This window comes from Hemiscyllium ocellatum, chromosome 2, assembly GCF_020745735.1.
Source record: "Hemiscyllium ocellatum isolate sHemOce1 chromosome 2, sHemOce1.pat.X.cur, whole genome shotgun sequence".
Classification (NCBI taxonomy): domain Eukaryota; kingdom Metazoa; phylum Chordata; class Chondrichthyes; order Orectolobiformes; family Hemiscylliidae; genus Hemiscyllium; species Hemiscyllium ocellatum.
The window spans coordinates 35,030,161-35,043,263 of record NC_083402.1 but is presented as its reverse complement, the minus strand read 5'-3'; the positions used below and the strand labels follow the sequence as shown (position 1 = coordinate 35,043,263).

The window sequence follows — 13,103 nt, the reverse complement described above, 5'->3', positions numbered from 1 at the left end:
AGCAGAGGCAGACTTGCTCCTGAAATTTACACTGGGATATGGACAGCATGCCTTCAGCCTATGATCCAGCTGATAGCACCAGTTTCCACATGTATTCTCATGACATCTTGATTTACCACATCCACATCTTTCCTGATGTAGTTACTGTTAAAATTATAAAACCACTCGTGTAACATTCAGTGCAGGACAAACAGAACTTTCCTCCAGCTGAATATTAGGGAGATTGAAGCAATTGCTGTTGATCCCTGTTACAGGTTCCATTTCCGTAGCTCCTGGCACTAATGCTCTTTCTGAATCTGATTGCTCTTGGTGACATTTATGGCTCTGATCATATATTTGAGCCATCAATAGGAACACCGCTGTAATGTCGAGTAACTTGGCCCCACTTCACCTTATCTCCATTGCAACCCCCACCCATGCTTTTGATATCTGTAGATTTGACTATTTCAATACAATCCTGAGCAGCTTTCTATGCTCTACTCTCTGTAAGCTTAACATCAAACAAAACACTGCTGAATATTGAATTAGCATCAAGGAGAACAAGGAGAGAAAGTTATTATAACTTTGATACATTTATACCATTGATTAAAACTCAGTGCAGTGGAAGAAATGGAACCCTGAGATTGGATTGAGATTCAACATGAAGTTGTGGGAAAGATGGACAGAGATTTGTGGGAGGAGTAACCTGGCAACATTCAGTTGTTTCAGAGAAGAAAGTGGAGTTAGATGGGAATTAGGGGTTTTGGGTGAGTTTTTGAGAAGCTTAATTAGTGTATTTTTAAATGGAAGGGGGAAGTATCTGGATGAAACTAGTTACACCTAATACACAGTCTGCAAAAGGGTGTTGGGTCTTCCACATTTCAATCAGAATTGGACCAAGGGAACATACGTTTCTGGAAGGGGCTGGGGGGAGGTCACTTGGAAGATCTGAGAGCTTGTGTGGGTTCCCAGAGGCCTTTACAAAGGCACTGAACTGAATCTAGACTGAGATAATTGATCTCAGATTGGTTTGGTGGTTCAGTCCATACAGTTGAGCCTCCCTAGACTTGGTAAATGGCTGGAGACCAAGCATGAAGGTGACGAAAATAGTTCCATATCCCCCGCTCCTGCTCTTGCAGGCGGAACATCTCCCATGGAATTTACAGTCCTTCATGTTTTAAGTGTAAGGACACACACTGTTGATAAGATTGCACATCATTTACTGAGTGCTTATATCTGGTGCAGTGTAGCATAGTAACGTAATAATATTGGATTAATATCCTCTCAGCGTCACCTAACAACACAGCTCACAGTATTTTATGATGTCAATTTTTGAATTTTTCTGGGAATCTCTCAGGCACTGTTGAATATATCAGGTGACAGTTTGGACAATCAGGCTGCAGTATTACTACGCTCTCTCTAATACCTGTTTATACTTTTATTGAGAGGGGCTTCCTTTCTGGCAATTATGAAACAGGTTTGCTGTCCAAGATGAGAGAGATATTGTACCTATTCTCATGGTGGAAGAGACGTGGTAGGCCGAATGTCCTTTGGTTTCCCTGCATGTATGTTTTTAAGCACAGGGTATCTGCAAATAGGGAGGTAAAAGAACCCATCCTACTCTGTTGTACCTTCTCCACATATTGGGCACCAGTCAGCATCTGAACTGAAGAATGCAGATGTGAATCAGAAAAACTTGTGTTGGAGAAAGAGAAAATTTTAATGACCTTCCATCAAACCACTACTCTGTGGACACCAGGATAAGCTAGGTCATCAGATCAACTATTCAAAAGAAAGGACAAGGGTACATTATTCAACTATTCCAACTAACTCCTGTGAATGAAATGCTGTTCATGTATTTGTTCTGGGAACTAAAGGCATGTATAATTGTTACATAATCTGAATCCCATTCATGAAAAAGAAACAGAAAATCCCCCAAGGGGTTCCAAAAAACAAGTTTATTTGTAAGGTATAAATGCAATTATGTTGAATTGTTTTAATTAAATACAATAATACAGATTAAGTATTTAATCTTCTCCTTCATACAAATTAGTTCACATTTTACGTTTCATATTACAAGGAAACATTTGTTCCCACATCACTTCCTATGCTATTCCTTTTAAATCAAACAAACATTCACAGCAGTTTTTTCAAAAATTATGACAGTTACCATTTTCAGACGAGTAAGGGTATCACTTGGTGTAGTACTAAAGGGACACTGTTCAGAATGCCTACAAATTGTTCTTATCATTTTTCAATCCTCTGGCTTTTAAATATCTGTTGCTGATGATATAGGCATCATATTATTACCACCCACTTTGTCTAACAATGAGGAGCTATGAGGTATCTCTCAAACCTTCCTGCTCAGACTAACTTACTGCCAGCATTTTATCTAAAGGAAGGTGACAGGCTATTTGTTTTCACACCATTACTCCATTTTGGATCAAATATCAATTAATATATCAGGATATTTGTGGATTGCATTATTTTGTTTCAGAACAGGATGGATTTACTGTAACACTTGCAATGCTCAGACTGAAATTCCTTTCCATTCACTGTTGCGCTCCTGCTGAAGCAAAAATGAATGCGCAAGGAGTGGATTACAAACTGCGTCTATCACCCATCCAGTTCAAGGCCCATATCAAAGTCAATGTTTTAGTTTTGAAACTGAGAAATACACCAGCAAGTTCAACAATATCACTCGATGTTCATTAACCATTTCCTGACTTGTTCAAAACTGTTCTTGATCATGTTGATGCAGTGAATGTTTGACTTGGAAAACCTTGGAGCTTGAAACAAATGGTTTCATTTACAGGAGGTTTTGCTATTTTGCTAAATCTCTTCACAGCTCACTGAGGTATCTGAACTCATGGTTAGAGAAGTGAAAACTGTCTTTAGAGGTACCTGATCAACTTCCAGAATAGTGGCACAGTGGAAGAATTGAAATTCGAGATCTGATATTTATATTTGTCACTGAGCATGGATAATTGATGCAACATAATTGGAGATTTAGTTTACATTATTCAGTCATGACTTCAGCTTGTAATAAAATATAAAAATCAAATATTGCTTTGAAATTTTTCTTTTCTGTAAAGCCAAAAGAATTTCTAACCAACTAGCATTAGTTGGATAATTCAGTTAAGGGATGATAATAATGTGTGTGACTTTATAAAACAACTGAACTTTCATTGCATTACTTCCACTTGAGGGTAAAGCATTTTCACAGCAAGTGACTGACACATTAAAAGTAAAAGTTATTTAAAGCACCAGTCAATTCACATTAAAAAAAGTCCCGATCCTAAAATTGCAGCAAGTCTTTGTAATCAGCATTATTTATTTTTTCACATTAGATGCTGAGATTGAAATTTGTAATGTCTTCTTTTAACATGATAGGGATCAGAGCTATAAGGTGCTGTATAAACACAGACATATTTCCCAATCTGCTTAGTAGTGAATAGTTCTGGACTCATACTGTGGGACAGCAGTGACTGTTTAATGTTTTCTGCAGCATGGCCATTTTACTGAGGTCTGCATATCCACCCAGGGAGGACTGAGTAAATAGAACCTTGGTCCCAGATGAAATAGGGCTTAATAAAAATGGTTAATCTCCTACTGAAACATGACGGAGAACTGTTTTCCCCTTACACAATACTGTCCGTCAAGCACTTGAGCTTTTCTTCTTCATTCGAGTCCTGGTTGGCTCTGTCAGTATCAGTGGTTCCTGGATGATTACCGCCTTATATTTTTTATTCAGCAGTTCCACATCTAGCTGTTGTCCTATTTTGCTGAGCTCCAGAGGCACATAGGCAAAGGCTACACACTGTTGAGTGTTATAACTGTAGGCTCCAGATGTGGTGTTACCTACAACCTTAATAGACAAAAATACAGCATTACAGGCTGAACTTTGCAGTTAAGGAAAAACAGCATTAGTTTCTATTGTGGGGATGAAATTTATGCTATTTGAAGTGACTCATTTAGAACTAAGAAATGGAGCAAATTCTTATTTCAGATGCCCAAGGATAGCAGTAAGCACTGTCTCCTCCAAGAGTACTTTAGGCATCTGAGGTCATGAAAGATGCCATCTCCAATAAAGCAGCACTTTCTTGACTCTGCACTGAGGGTCAGCCCAGCTTATGCAGTGAACTTCTGGAGTGGGACATGAGCCTATAATCTTCTGATTCCAGGTAACAGTGTTACCTAATTAACCCTATTTGACACTTACGGAGTGATTGGAATGTGGCTCTCGCTACCAAATGGAATGGTTGAGATGAATACCTAGCTGCCCTTAAGTCCAAATGAAGGAGAAGAAGAATATGCAAAAGGATTAGCTGAAATGAAGTGGAAGCTTCCTTGAAGCACAAACACTAGTGCAATGCCTTTTTAGCCCCCTCAGAAAGTTTTCCTAGTCAGGTTAGTTGTTTCAGATGTATCAGATTTTACTGAGTGCTGTATGAGATTTGAAGCAAAGGAGCAGGAGAATCGACGTTTCGGGCATAAGCCCTTCTTCAGGGCTGTAAATTTTTGTTCCTCACTGTTAATTTTCACTGATCTGGGATTAATTACACAAATGAACAAAAGCATATCTTACTTTTTCCCTATGATTCTTCCTCAGCATCACCCCTTTACAACGTCATCTCAATGAACTCTGATCTTGGCAGTGGTGATAAACGGCCCCCTTTCGGAATGGCAGGCAGTGACCAGTGGGGTACCAGAGGGATCAGTGCTGGGACCACAGTTTTTTACAATATATGTTAATGATATAGAAGAAGGTATTAGTAATAACATTAGCAAATTTGCTGATGATACTAAGCTGGGTGGCAGGTGAAATGTGAGGAGGATGTTAGGAGTTTACAGGGTGACCTGGACAAGTTAGGTGAGTGGTCAGATGCATGGCAGATGCAGTTTAATGTGGATAAATGTATGGTTATCCACTTTGGTGGCAAGAACAGGAAGGCAGATTACTACCTAAATTGAATCAATTTAGGTAAAGGGGCAGTACAAAGAGATCTGGGTGTTCTTGTACACCAGTCAATGAAGATAAGCATGCAGGTACAGCAGGTAGTGAAGAAGGCTAATAGCATGCTGGCCTTCATAACAAATGGGATTGAGTATAGATGCAAAGAGGTTCTTTTGCAGCTGTACAGGGCCCTGGTGAGACCACACCTGGAGTATTGTGTGCAGTTCTAGTCTCCAAATTTGAGGAAAGCCATTTTGGCTATTGAGGGAGTGCAGCGTAGGTTCACGAGGTCGATTCCTGGAATGGCAGGATTACCTTACACTGAAAGACTGGAGCGACTGGGCTTGTATACCCTTGAGTTTAGAAGACTGAGAGGGGATCTGATCGAGATATATAAGATTATTAAAGGATTGGACACTCTGGAGGCAGGAAACATGTTTCCGCTGATGGGTGAGTGCCGAAACAGAGGACACAGCTTAAAAATACGGGGTAGACCATTTAGGACAGAGATGAGGAGAAATTCTTCACCCAGAGAGTGGTGGCTGTGTGGAATGCTCTGCCCCAGAGGGCAGTGGAGGCCCAGTCTCTGGATTCATTTAAGAAAGAGTTGGATAGAGCTCTCAAGGATTGTGGAATCAAGGGTTATGGAGATAAGGCAGGAACAGGATACTGATTAAGGATGATCAGCCATGATCATTTTGAATGGTGGTGTAGGCTTCAAGGGCAGAATGGCCTACTCCTGCACCTATTGTCTATTGAATCCTTTCCAGTGAAAATACCATTGAGGCTCTTATGATGTTATGGGATCCAATTTCAACACATTCATTAAGTACCCACCTATTTCTATACTCATTTAGATGAAATCATGATTGGGGATGTAGCAGTGCTAATAAGGTGCTGAGTTAATTTGGGGTTAGGGTTATTTTGACAGGTCATTTACCCACTGGGCAGATAGGGTTAAAAATCAGGGCTGGGAGAAAGTGGGGACTGCAGATGCTGGAGATCAGAGCTGAAAAATGTGTTGCTGGAAAAGCGCAGCAGGTCAGGCAGCATCAATGGAGCAGAAGAATCGACGTTTCGGGCATAAAGCCCTTCTTCAGGGCTGCAAATTTTTGTTCCTCACTGTTAATTTTCACTGATCTGGGATTAATTACACAATGAACTTTGATCTCTGGTTGCAATACAGTGCCACAAAATGCTTTGCTACTGAACAAAAGCATATCTTACTTTTTCCCCATGATTCTTCCTCAGCATCACCCCTTTACAACGTCATCTCAATGAACTCTGATCTTGGCATGTTGCTGTCCTCTTCCATCGTCTTTGCCTCAGTGACCACGTCTTTGGTCAAGAGTCTTCCTCCCAACTCCTGACTTCTCCCTCTACCTGAACTCTTCCCTCTGGGATTTTAGCTTTCCAAGATCTTTTCACTGCAGTGCTGGCATGAAAACAGTTGCCTCAATTTCTCAGCTCCCTGCACCTATCATAAACTACCTTCCTCTGCACTAGAAAACACTGTACTCTTTAATCCAGCTCTTACATTGGATTAAACCTGCTGACAAGAATGACATTATTATTGTTTAGTAAACTGACATCTAGGTTGTTGAGGCTTAATGCCAACTCTGTCACCTCTTTATACATCCTCTGATCCCACCACTGAGAAACGCGCTCTTACCTCCCAGACCAATGCTAACCTCTTCTCTTCTAATGATTTTAGTTGCATGGCTGTCAAATGTATTGTCTGCTAGCCCAAGTGATGTCAATACCATTTATGTCCTGTATTCTACAAATAATATTGCTCTGCTAGATCAACTATTTCAACCTGTCCCTGCCCACAGAAGATATTTCATTTTACCTTTACTTCTTTTTTCTCCCTTTGCCCAGCCTCTTCTCCCCTCCCTTCATGAACTCTTCCCAAGGTCTTCCACTGCTTAAACATTTACCAGGCCCTGACCAGCTCCTTTTCACCACAGACATCAGTTCTTCATCTCCCACAAAGATAGACCGAGTCTCCTTGCTTTTCCCTTCGAGAGATGCTTAACAAACTGTTATCCTCTGCACCCTCCCCTGCCTGGATGAACCTACAATGAGCAGGTACTACTACTACTGGACCAAATCCATTGCTGCTGTTTTTCTCTAAATTACAAACTGTTCCTCAAAGCCCTCCCCAAAGTACTCCACCAAGTCTTCTTTGATCAGCTCCAGATTTTTTTTCCATCTGATGTTGCCCATTCCACTGACATATGAGTAGTACATACATTCAGGAGGCAAAATACATCTTCTGGCAGTCTAGGCTGTCACAATGACCCATTAATATCTCTGAGCAGTCCTATGTAGCATTCCTTCATTAGTGGGTTATTTTCGCTCTTAGTCTTTCTCTCTCTCTCTCTCTCTCTGCCTCCAGACAGCCATTTTTGAATGTATCAGCCCTCCTTTCAAAAAAATCCCAGATTTTTGAATAACACATTAAAAATATCTATGGTACTTCGTGGTTCTGACCCATGGTCACGACAGAAGATCATGTTCCTACAAAGCCCTTCCTGATGATATTGCTTCTCAGATAGAGAAGGTATTCACTACTCTGTTGCCTAGTGGTTATGGGAGGACCTTGTTACTGTCAAACCATTGTTACCTTGGTCTTCTTGCATCTGATGTATAGACTAACGTTGATGTCACTATTCTCAAAACTAGTGATCTTGAAGCACGAGCAATTCTTCAGCCAGTAAGGAGGTTTCATCTGTTATCTGGTGGGGTTTCCATATAAAGTCAAAGTCTGAAGACCTTCCTCGTAATCAATAACCAAGAGAAAAGGAATGAGAAGATATACAGCCATGCCATGTCCTTGTGATGATGCTGCTGGCTGTGTTAGTTTGGATAAAGCAGATACTCCAAAATCATGATATAAGGCTTTGAAAATATTCATGTATCTCTTTGAGGTGTCATACTGTCTTATTACATACCGGAGTGACTGCCAATGGATGCTATTGAAAGTTTTCCTGAAATCAATAAAATTTCACGGAATACTTGGCATCTCTCTTGTTCTGATCTGACTTAGGACCACTCCCTCATGTCCAGTACATTGTTGACTGCCTCAGTGTGGATTTCTGTTCCAAACTTGGAAAATTACAACATTTTCTTTCAAGTTTAACTCTTTATATTCACAGGGTCCAACTGTGATTTTTCCCTTTCCATTCTGGATTTTGTCTGTCAATCAATGTCTATGATAAACCAATGGGTTCCGACAATTAATTCATATTTCTTTCCCCTTCACTTCATATAAGGACTCTTATTCCAATCTACTCTTATTTATATGGCTGGCTCAGTTCAGTTTCTGGGTAATGGTAACCCCATTGAATGTCAAGGAAATTCTCTCCTGTTGGGGATGGTCCATAGTGGACCTTCTAGGGCACCAATGTTATTTGTCACTTATCAATCTGTGGCTGAATCCCATTAACAATCTCTTTTGGCCTCATCTCATTAAGTTGTTCACTATTTAATCTCTCATACCTTCTAACTTATCATAGACCTGCCCGTTAATTTTTTCCTTTCTCATCCCATTTCCTGCCTCTGCATTTGCTTAAAACTCAGTGCATCCATGCAATCATCATCCTGATATATTAACCTTCTTTCCCTTCACATGTACCACCTGCAAGGTTTTCTGCTGAGTTTTCTCCAGTACTTCTGTTTTATTTCAGCTTTCCAATATTTTGCTTACTTTTTTTGTTGTTGCTGTAAATCTTTTCTTGTGATCTCGCTTGGTGCTATGTACTATCAACGAACCATAGCCATCTCCCTTCAGGAGACAGCAGAGTGCAGCTTGCTCCATACCCACAGTAGCAACAGAATTCATCTCATTGACTGAAACTCTGGAGCAAAGGAAACACTCAAGAAAGACTTGTGGAGGCAATCCAACATAGGAATTAGTCTGTGATTTTGCTGTAGCATTAATTAAAATGGGTTCCTCGGTCAGGCCTTATGGGAAGATGGGCCAAGGGATATAGTTTGGAGACATATGGTGTCAGCAGTAAGGAGTGCTATGCTGTCAATGGTTCTTTTTCAAGTTAATTAAATCTCTTTGGGCCTACCTTATCTCCATACCAAATGCTTTCATTTCCTTCAGGATCCACATCGTCAGTCTGCATGGTAAGGTACACCAACTTGCGCTTAACACCCTCCTTTTTGATGTTCATCAAAGCCTGTTTTCCTATGAAATCGACTGGCTGAGTGAGACAAATACACCGACCTATCATAAATACCTGAACTACCGTTCGCTTTGTCAAGAAATGGCACACACTTTTGAAGAAAACTATTTCAGCTACTATGAGTCAAGGTACAAACAGCTCCCAGCATGTTTAAATTGACCTAACTTTCACAGGTCCCTTTAATTTTAAAACTGCAATTCATATTAAACATGACTTAGTGGTGAAATGTGTTGTTTTGATGTTGCAACAGAGAAGTTGGAAAGAGAGCAGGTTAGATGAAATGTTGCCACACAAACTGCCCACTGTTAATCAAAGGTTCAGATCTTGAGATATATTTAGCCTTTGTCAGAGTCAGAGAAAAAATAACAGGGTTGGATTGCGAGAGGATATTTAATTTTACTCAACACTTTCAGACAGTTTGGAGTATTATGGAATAGGGATACTATACTGACACAGATAGCAGATTGGCAGACTGGGAAGAAAGACTGGGAATAAAAGAGTTATGTTCCAAGTGACAAGCAATGACTAGTGGGGTAGGGACCAGTGCTTGGACCCCAGCTATTCACAATATACATTAATGGTGGTATAATACTTGGATAATAAATAATAAATGCTGGTACAGCCAGCAATGCCTTCATCCCCGTGAATTAATTTTTAAAAATGGTATAGGTGAGCAAACTAAATGTAATATCTCCAGGTTTGCAGATGACACAAAGGCTGGGTGGGAGAGTGAGCTATGAGGAGGATGTGGAGATACTTGATTTGTGAAAAGCTGAGTAAGTGAGCAAATACATGGCAGATGAAGTATAATGTGCATAACTGTAAGGCAGATTATTAGCTGAATGGTGATAAATTGGGGAAGGGGGTAAGAAATGAAATTAAATTGATAGCAAGAAGTGATATATAGTTGTAAGGCATAGAATCTGTGTGGGTAGAGTTGAGGAACCGCAAAATAAAGAAATAAACTGATAGGAGTTGTTTACAGGCCTCCTAACAGTAGTCAGGATGTGGAGAAGAAAATAAATCAGGAGATAGAAAAGGCGTAAGAAAATCTCTATTACAATAATTGTGGGGGACTTCAATATTCAGGTGGATTGGGAAATCAGATTGGTAGCAGATGCCAAGAAAAACAATTTGTGGAATGTCTGCAAGATGGTATTTTGGAGCAGTTTGTGTTAGAGCCCATTAGGGCAATTTTGGATTTGGTGATGTGTAAGGGGGCTGACTTGATTAGAGACCTTGACCTTAAGGTGAAAAAAAAACTAGGGGGCAGTGACCATAATATGATCAAATTTACCCAGCAGTTTTAGGGGGAGATGATGGAATCAGACATAGTTGGTATTACAACTGAGTAAAGGCAACTACAGAGACATGAGGAAGGACCTGGTCAGAGCTGTTTTGACGGGGAGTGTAGCAATGGCAGGAGTTTCTGGGGGGTAATTCAGGAGGCACAGCAGAAATACATCCCAGGGGCAGCATAACAGCAAATAGAAAAAACATACAATGTGGTGAATATTAGTGGGAAACCAAAGAATTGGGAAACCTTCAAAAACCAGCACAGGAGAGGTAAAAAGCAATAAGGGGGTGAAGATGAAATATGAGGGAGGGTCCCAGAGTACTGGAAAATGGCTAATGTAACAGCCCTTGCTTAAGAAGGGAGGGAGGCAGAAACCTATAGGCCAGTTAGCCTGACCTCGGTTGTTGGTAAGATTTTAGGGCCCATTATTCAAGATGAGATTCAGAATCCTTGGAAGTGAATGGTAAAACAGGGCTGAATTAGCATGGCTTCGTCAAGAGGAGATCACGCTTGACAAATCTGTTCGAATTCTTTGAGGCAGTAACAAGAAAATTAGATAAGGAAAGCCAGTGGACATGATCTATTGATTTCCAGAAGGCTTTGATAAGACGAAGCAGAGGAGACTGCTCAATAAGATAAGATCCCATGGTGTGACAGACAAGGTACTTGCATGGATAGAGGATTGACTGACAGGCAGAAGGCGGAGAGCAGAGATAAAGGGTTTTTTTAGGGTAGTAGCTGGTGACTAATGGAGCTCCACAGAGGTCAGTGTTGGGACCTAAAACTATTTACATTATATATTTCATTATATATATTAGGGAGGCACAGTGGTTCAGTGGTTAGGTGCCCGGGTTCGATTCCAGCCTTGGGTGACTGTATGGAGTTTGCACATTCTCCCCGTGTCTGCGTGTATTTCCTCTGGGTGCTCCAGTTTTCTCTCACAATACAAAGATGTGTAGGTTAGGTGAATTGACCATGCTAAACTGCGGATAGTATTCAGGGATGTGTAGGTTAGTTGCATTAGTTAGGGGAAAAGTAGAGGAATAGGTGTAGAGGAATGGATCTGGTTGGGTTACTCTTTGGAAGGTCGGTGTGGACTTGTTGGACCAAATGGCCTGTTTCCACACTGCAGAGATTCTAATTCTAATTCTTGTACTATCTAAAGGTGGAGGGCAGGTAATGTTGAGGAACCGAGAAGGCAGCAGAAGGACTTGGATATGCTAGGAGAGTGGGCAAAGAAGTGGCAGATGGAATACAAAGCCCGTAAGTGTGAGTTATGCATGTTGGGAAAAAGAATAGAGGCATAGACTATTTTCTGAATAGGGAAAGGTTTAGAAATCTGAAGCACAAAGGAACTTGGAGGTTCTGGTTAAAGATTCTCTTAAGGTTAACACACAGGTTCAGTTGGTAGTTAGGAAGACAAGTGCAATGTTAATATTCATTTCAAAAGGAATAGAATAAAACAGCAGAGATGTACCACTGAGGGGGTATAAGATTGTGGCCAGATCGCATTTGGAATACTGTGAGCAGTTTCAGGCCTCTTGTCTAAGGAAGGATGTGCTGGCATTGGAGGGGATCCAAAGGGGATTTACAATAATGATCCCGGGGATGAAGGACTTGTGATGATGGGGAGCATTTGCTGATTCTTGGCCTGTATTCAATGGAATTGGACTTCAGTAAGGCATTTGACACAGTTCCCTAGTTAGCAAGGTTAGATCTCATGGAACACGGAGAACTAGCTATTTGGATACAGAACTGACTCAAAGGTAGAAGACAGAGGGTGGTGGTGAAGGCTTGCTATTCAGACTGGAGGCCTGTGACCAGTGGAGTGCCACAAGGATCGGTGCTGGGTCCACCACTTTCTGTCATTTATATAAATGATTTGTATATGAACATAGGAGGTAGAGTTAGTAAGTTTACAGATGACTCCAAAATTGGAGGTGTAATGTACAGTGAAGTGGACAGTGTAGTGGATACATTTGGAACATTGCATGCAATACTGGTCTCCTTCCTATCGAAGGTTGTTGTGAAACTTGAAAGGGTTCAGAAAAGGTTTACAAGGATGTTGCCAGGATTGGAGAATTTGAGCTATAGGGAGAGGCTGAGCAGGCTGGGGCTGTTTTCCCTGCAGCGTTGAAGGCTGAGGGGTGACCTCATAGAGGACCTCATAGGGGTTTATAAAATCATGAAGGGCATGGATAGGATAAATAGACAAAGTCTCTTCCCTGGGGTGGGGGGAGTCCAGAACTAGTGCGCATAGGTTTAGGGTGAGAGGGGAAATATATAAAAGGGACCTAAGGGGCAACTTTTTCATGCAGAGGGTGGTGTGCGCATGGAATGAGCTGCCAGAGGAAGTGGTGGAGGCTGGTATAATTGCAACATTTAAAAGGCATCTGGACGGGTATATGAATAGGAAGGGTTTAGAGGAATATGGGCCAAGTGCTGGCAAATGGAATTAGATTGGGTTGGGATATCTGGTTGGCATGGACAAGTTGGACCGAAGGGTCTGTTTCCATGCTGTATATCTCTATGACTGTAATTTAGGATGAGAAGGGAATCTGATTGAATCTCACAGGATGTTGAGAGGTCTGGATAGCGTGGATGTGGAGGGACTAGGACCCAAGGGCACAGCCTCAGAGTGAAGGAATGACCGTTATAATTGAGATGAGGA

The 13,103-nt window shown here is 41.1% G+C and overlaps 1 protein-coding gene across 1 annotated transcript in view; it reads right to left on the bottom strand.

Annotated features, from left to right (window-relative positions):
- Positions 1 to 3,088: 3,088 nt before the first annotated feature.
- dmgdh (dimethylglycine dehydrogenase) overlaps positions 3,089 to 13,103 on the bottom strand; it is a 140,108-nt gene continuing 130,093 nt past the window's right edge. Inside the window, exons 15-16 of the mRNA XM_060835719.1 lie at positions 9,019 to 9,153; positions 3,089 to 3,847 (exon numbers count right to left, since the gene is read on the bottom strand). Of these exons, the coding sequence (XP_060691702.1) occupies positions 3,638 to 3,847; positions 9,019 to 9,153 (345 nt within the window). The 3' untranslated portion in view covers positions 3,089 to 3,637. The remainder of the gene's footprint in view (positions 3,848 to 9,018; positions 9,154 to 13,103) is intronic.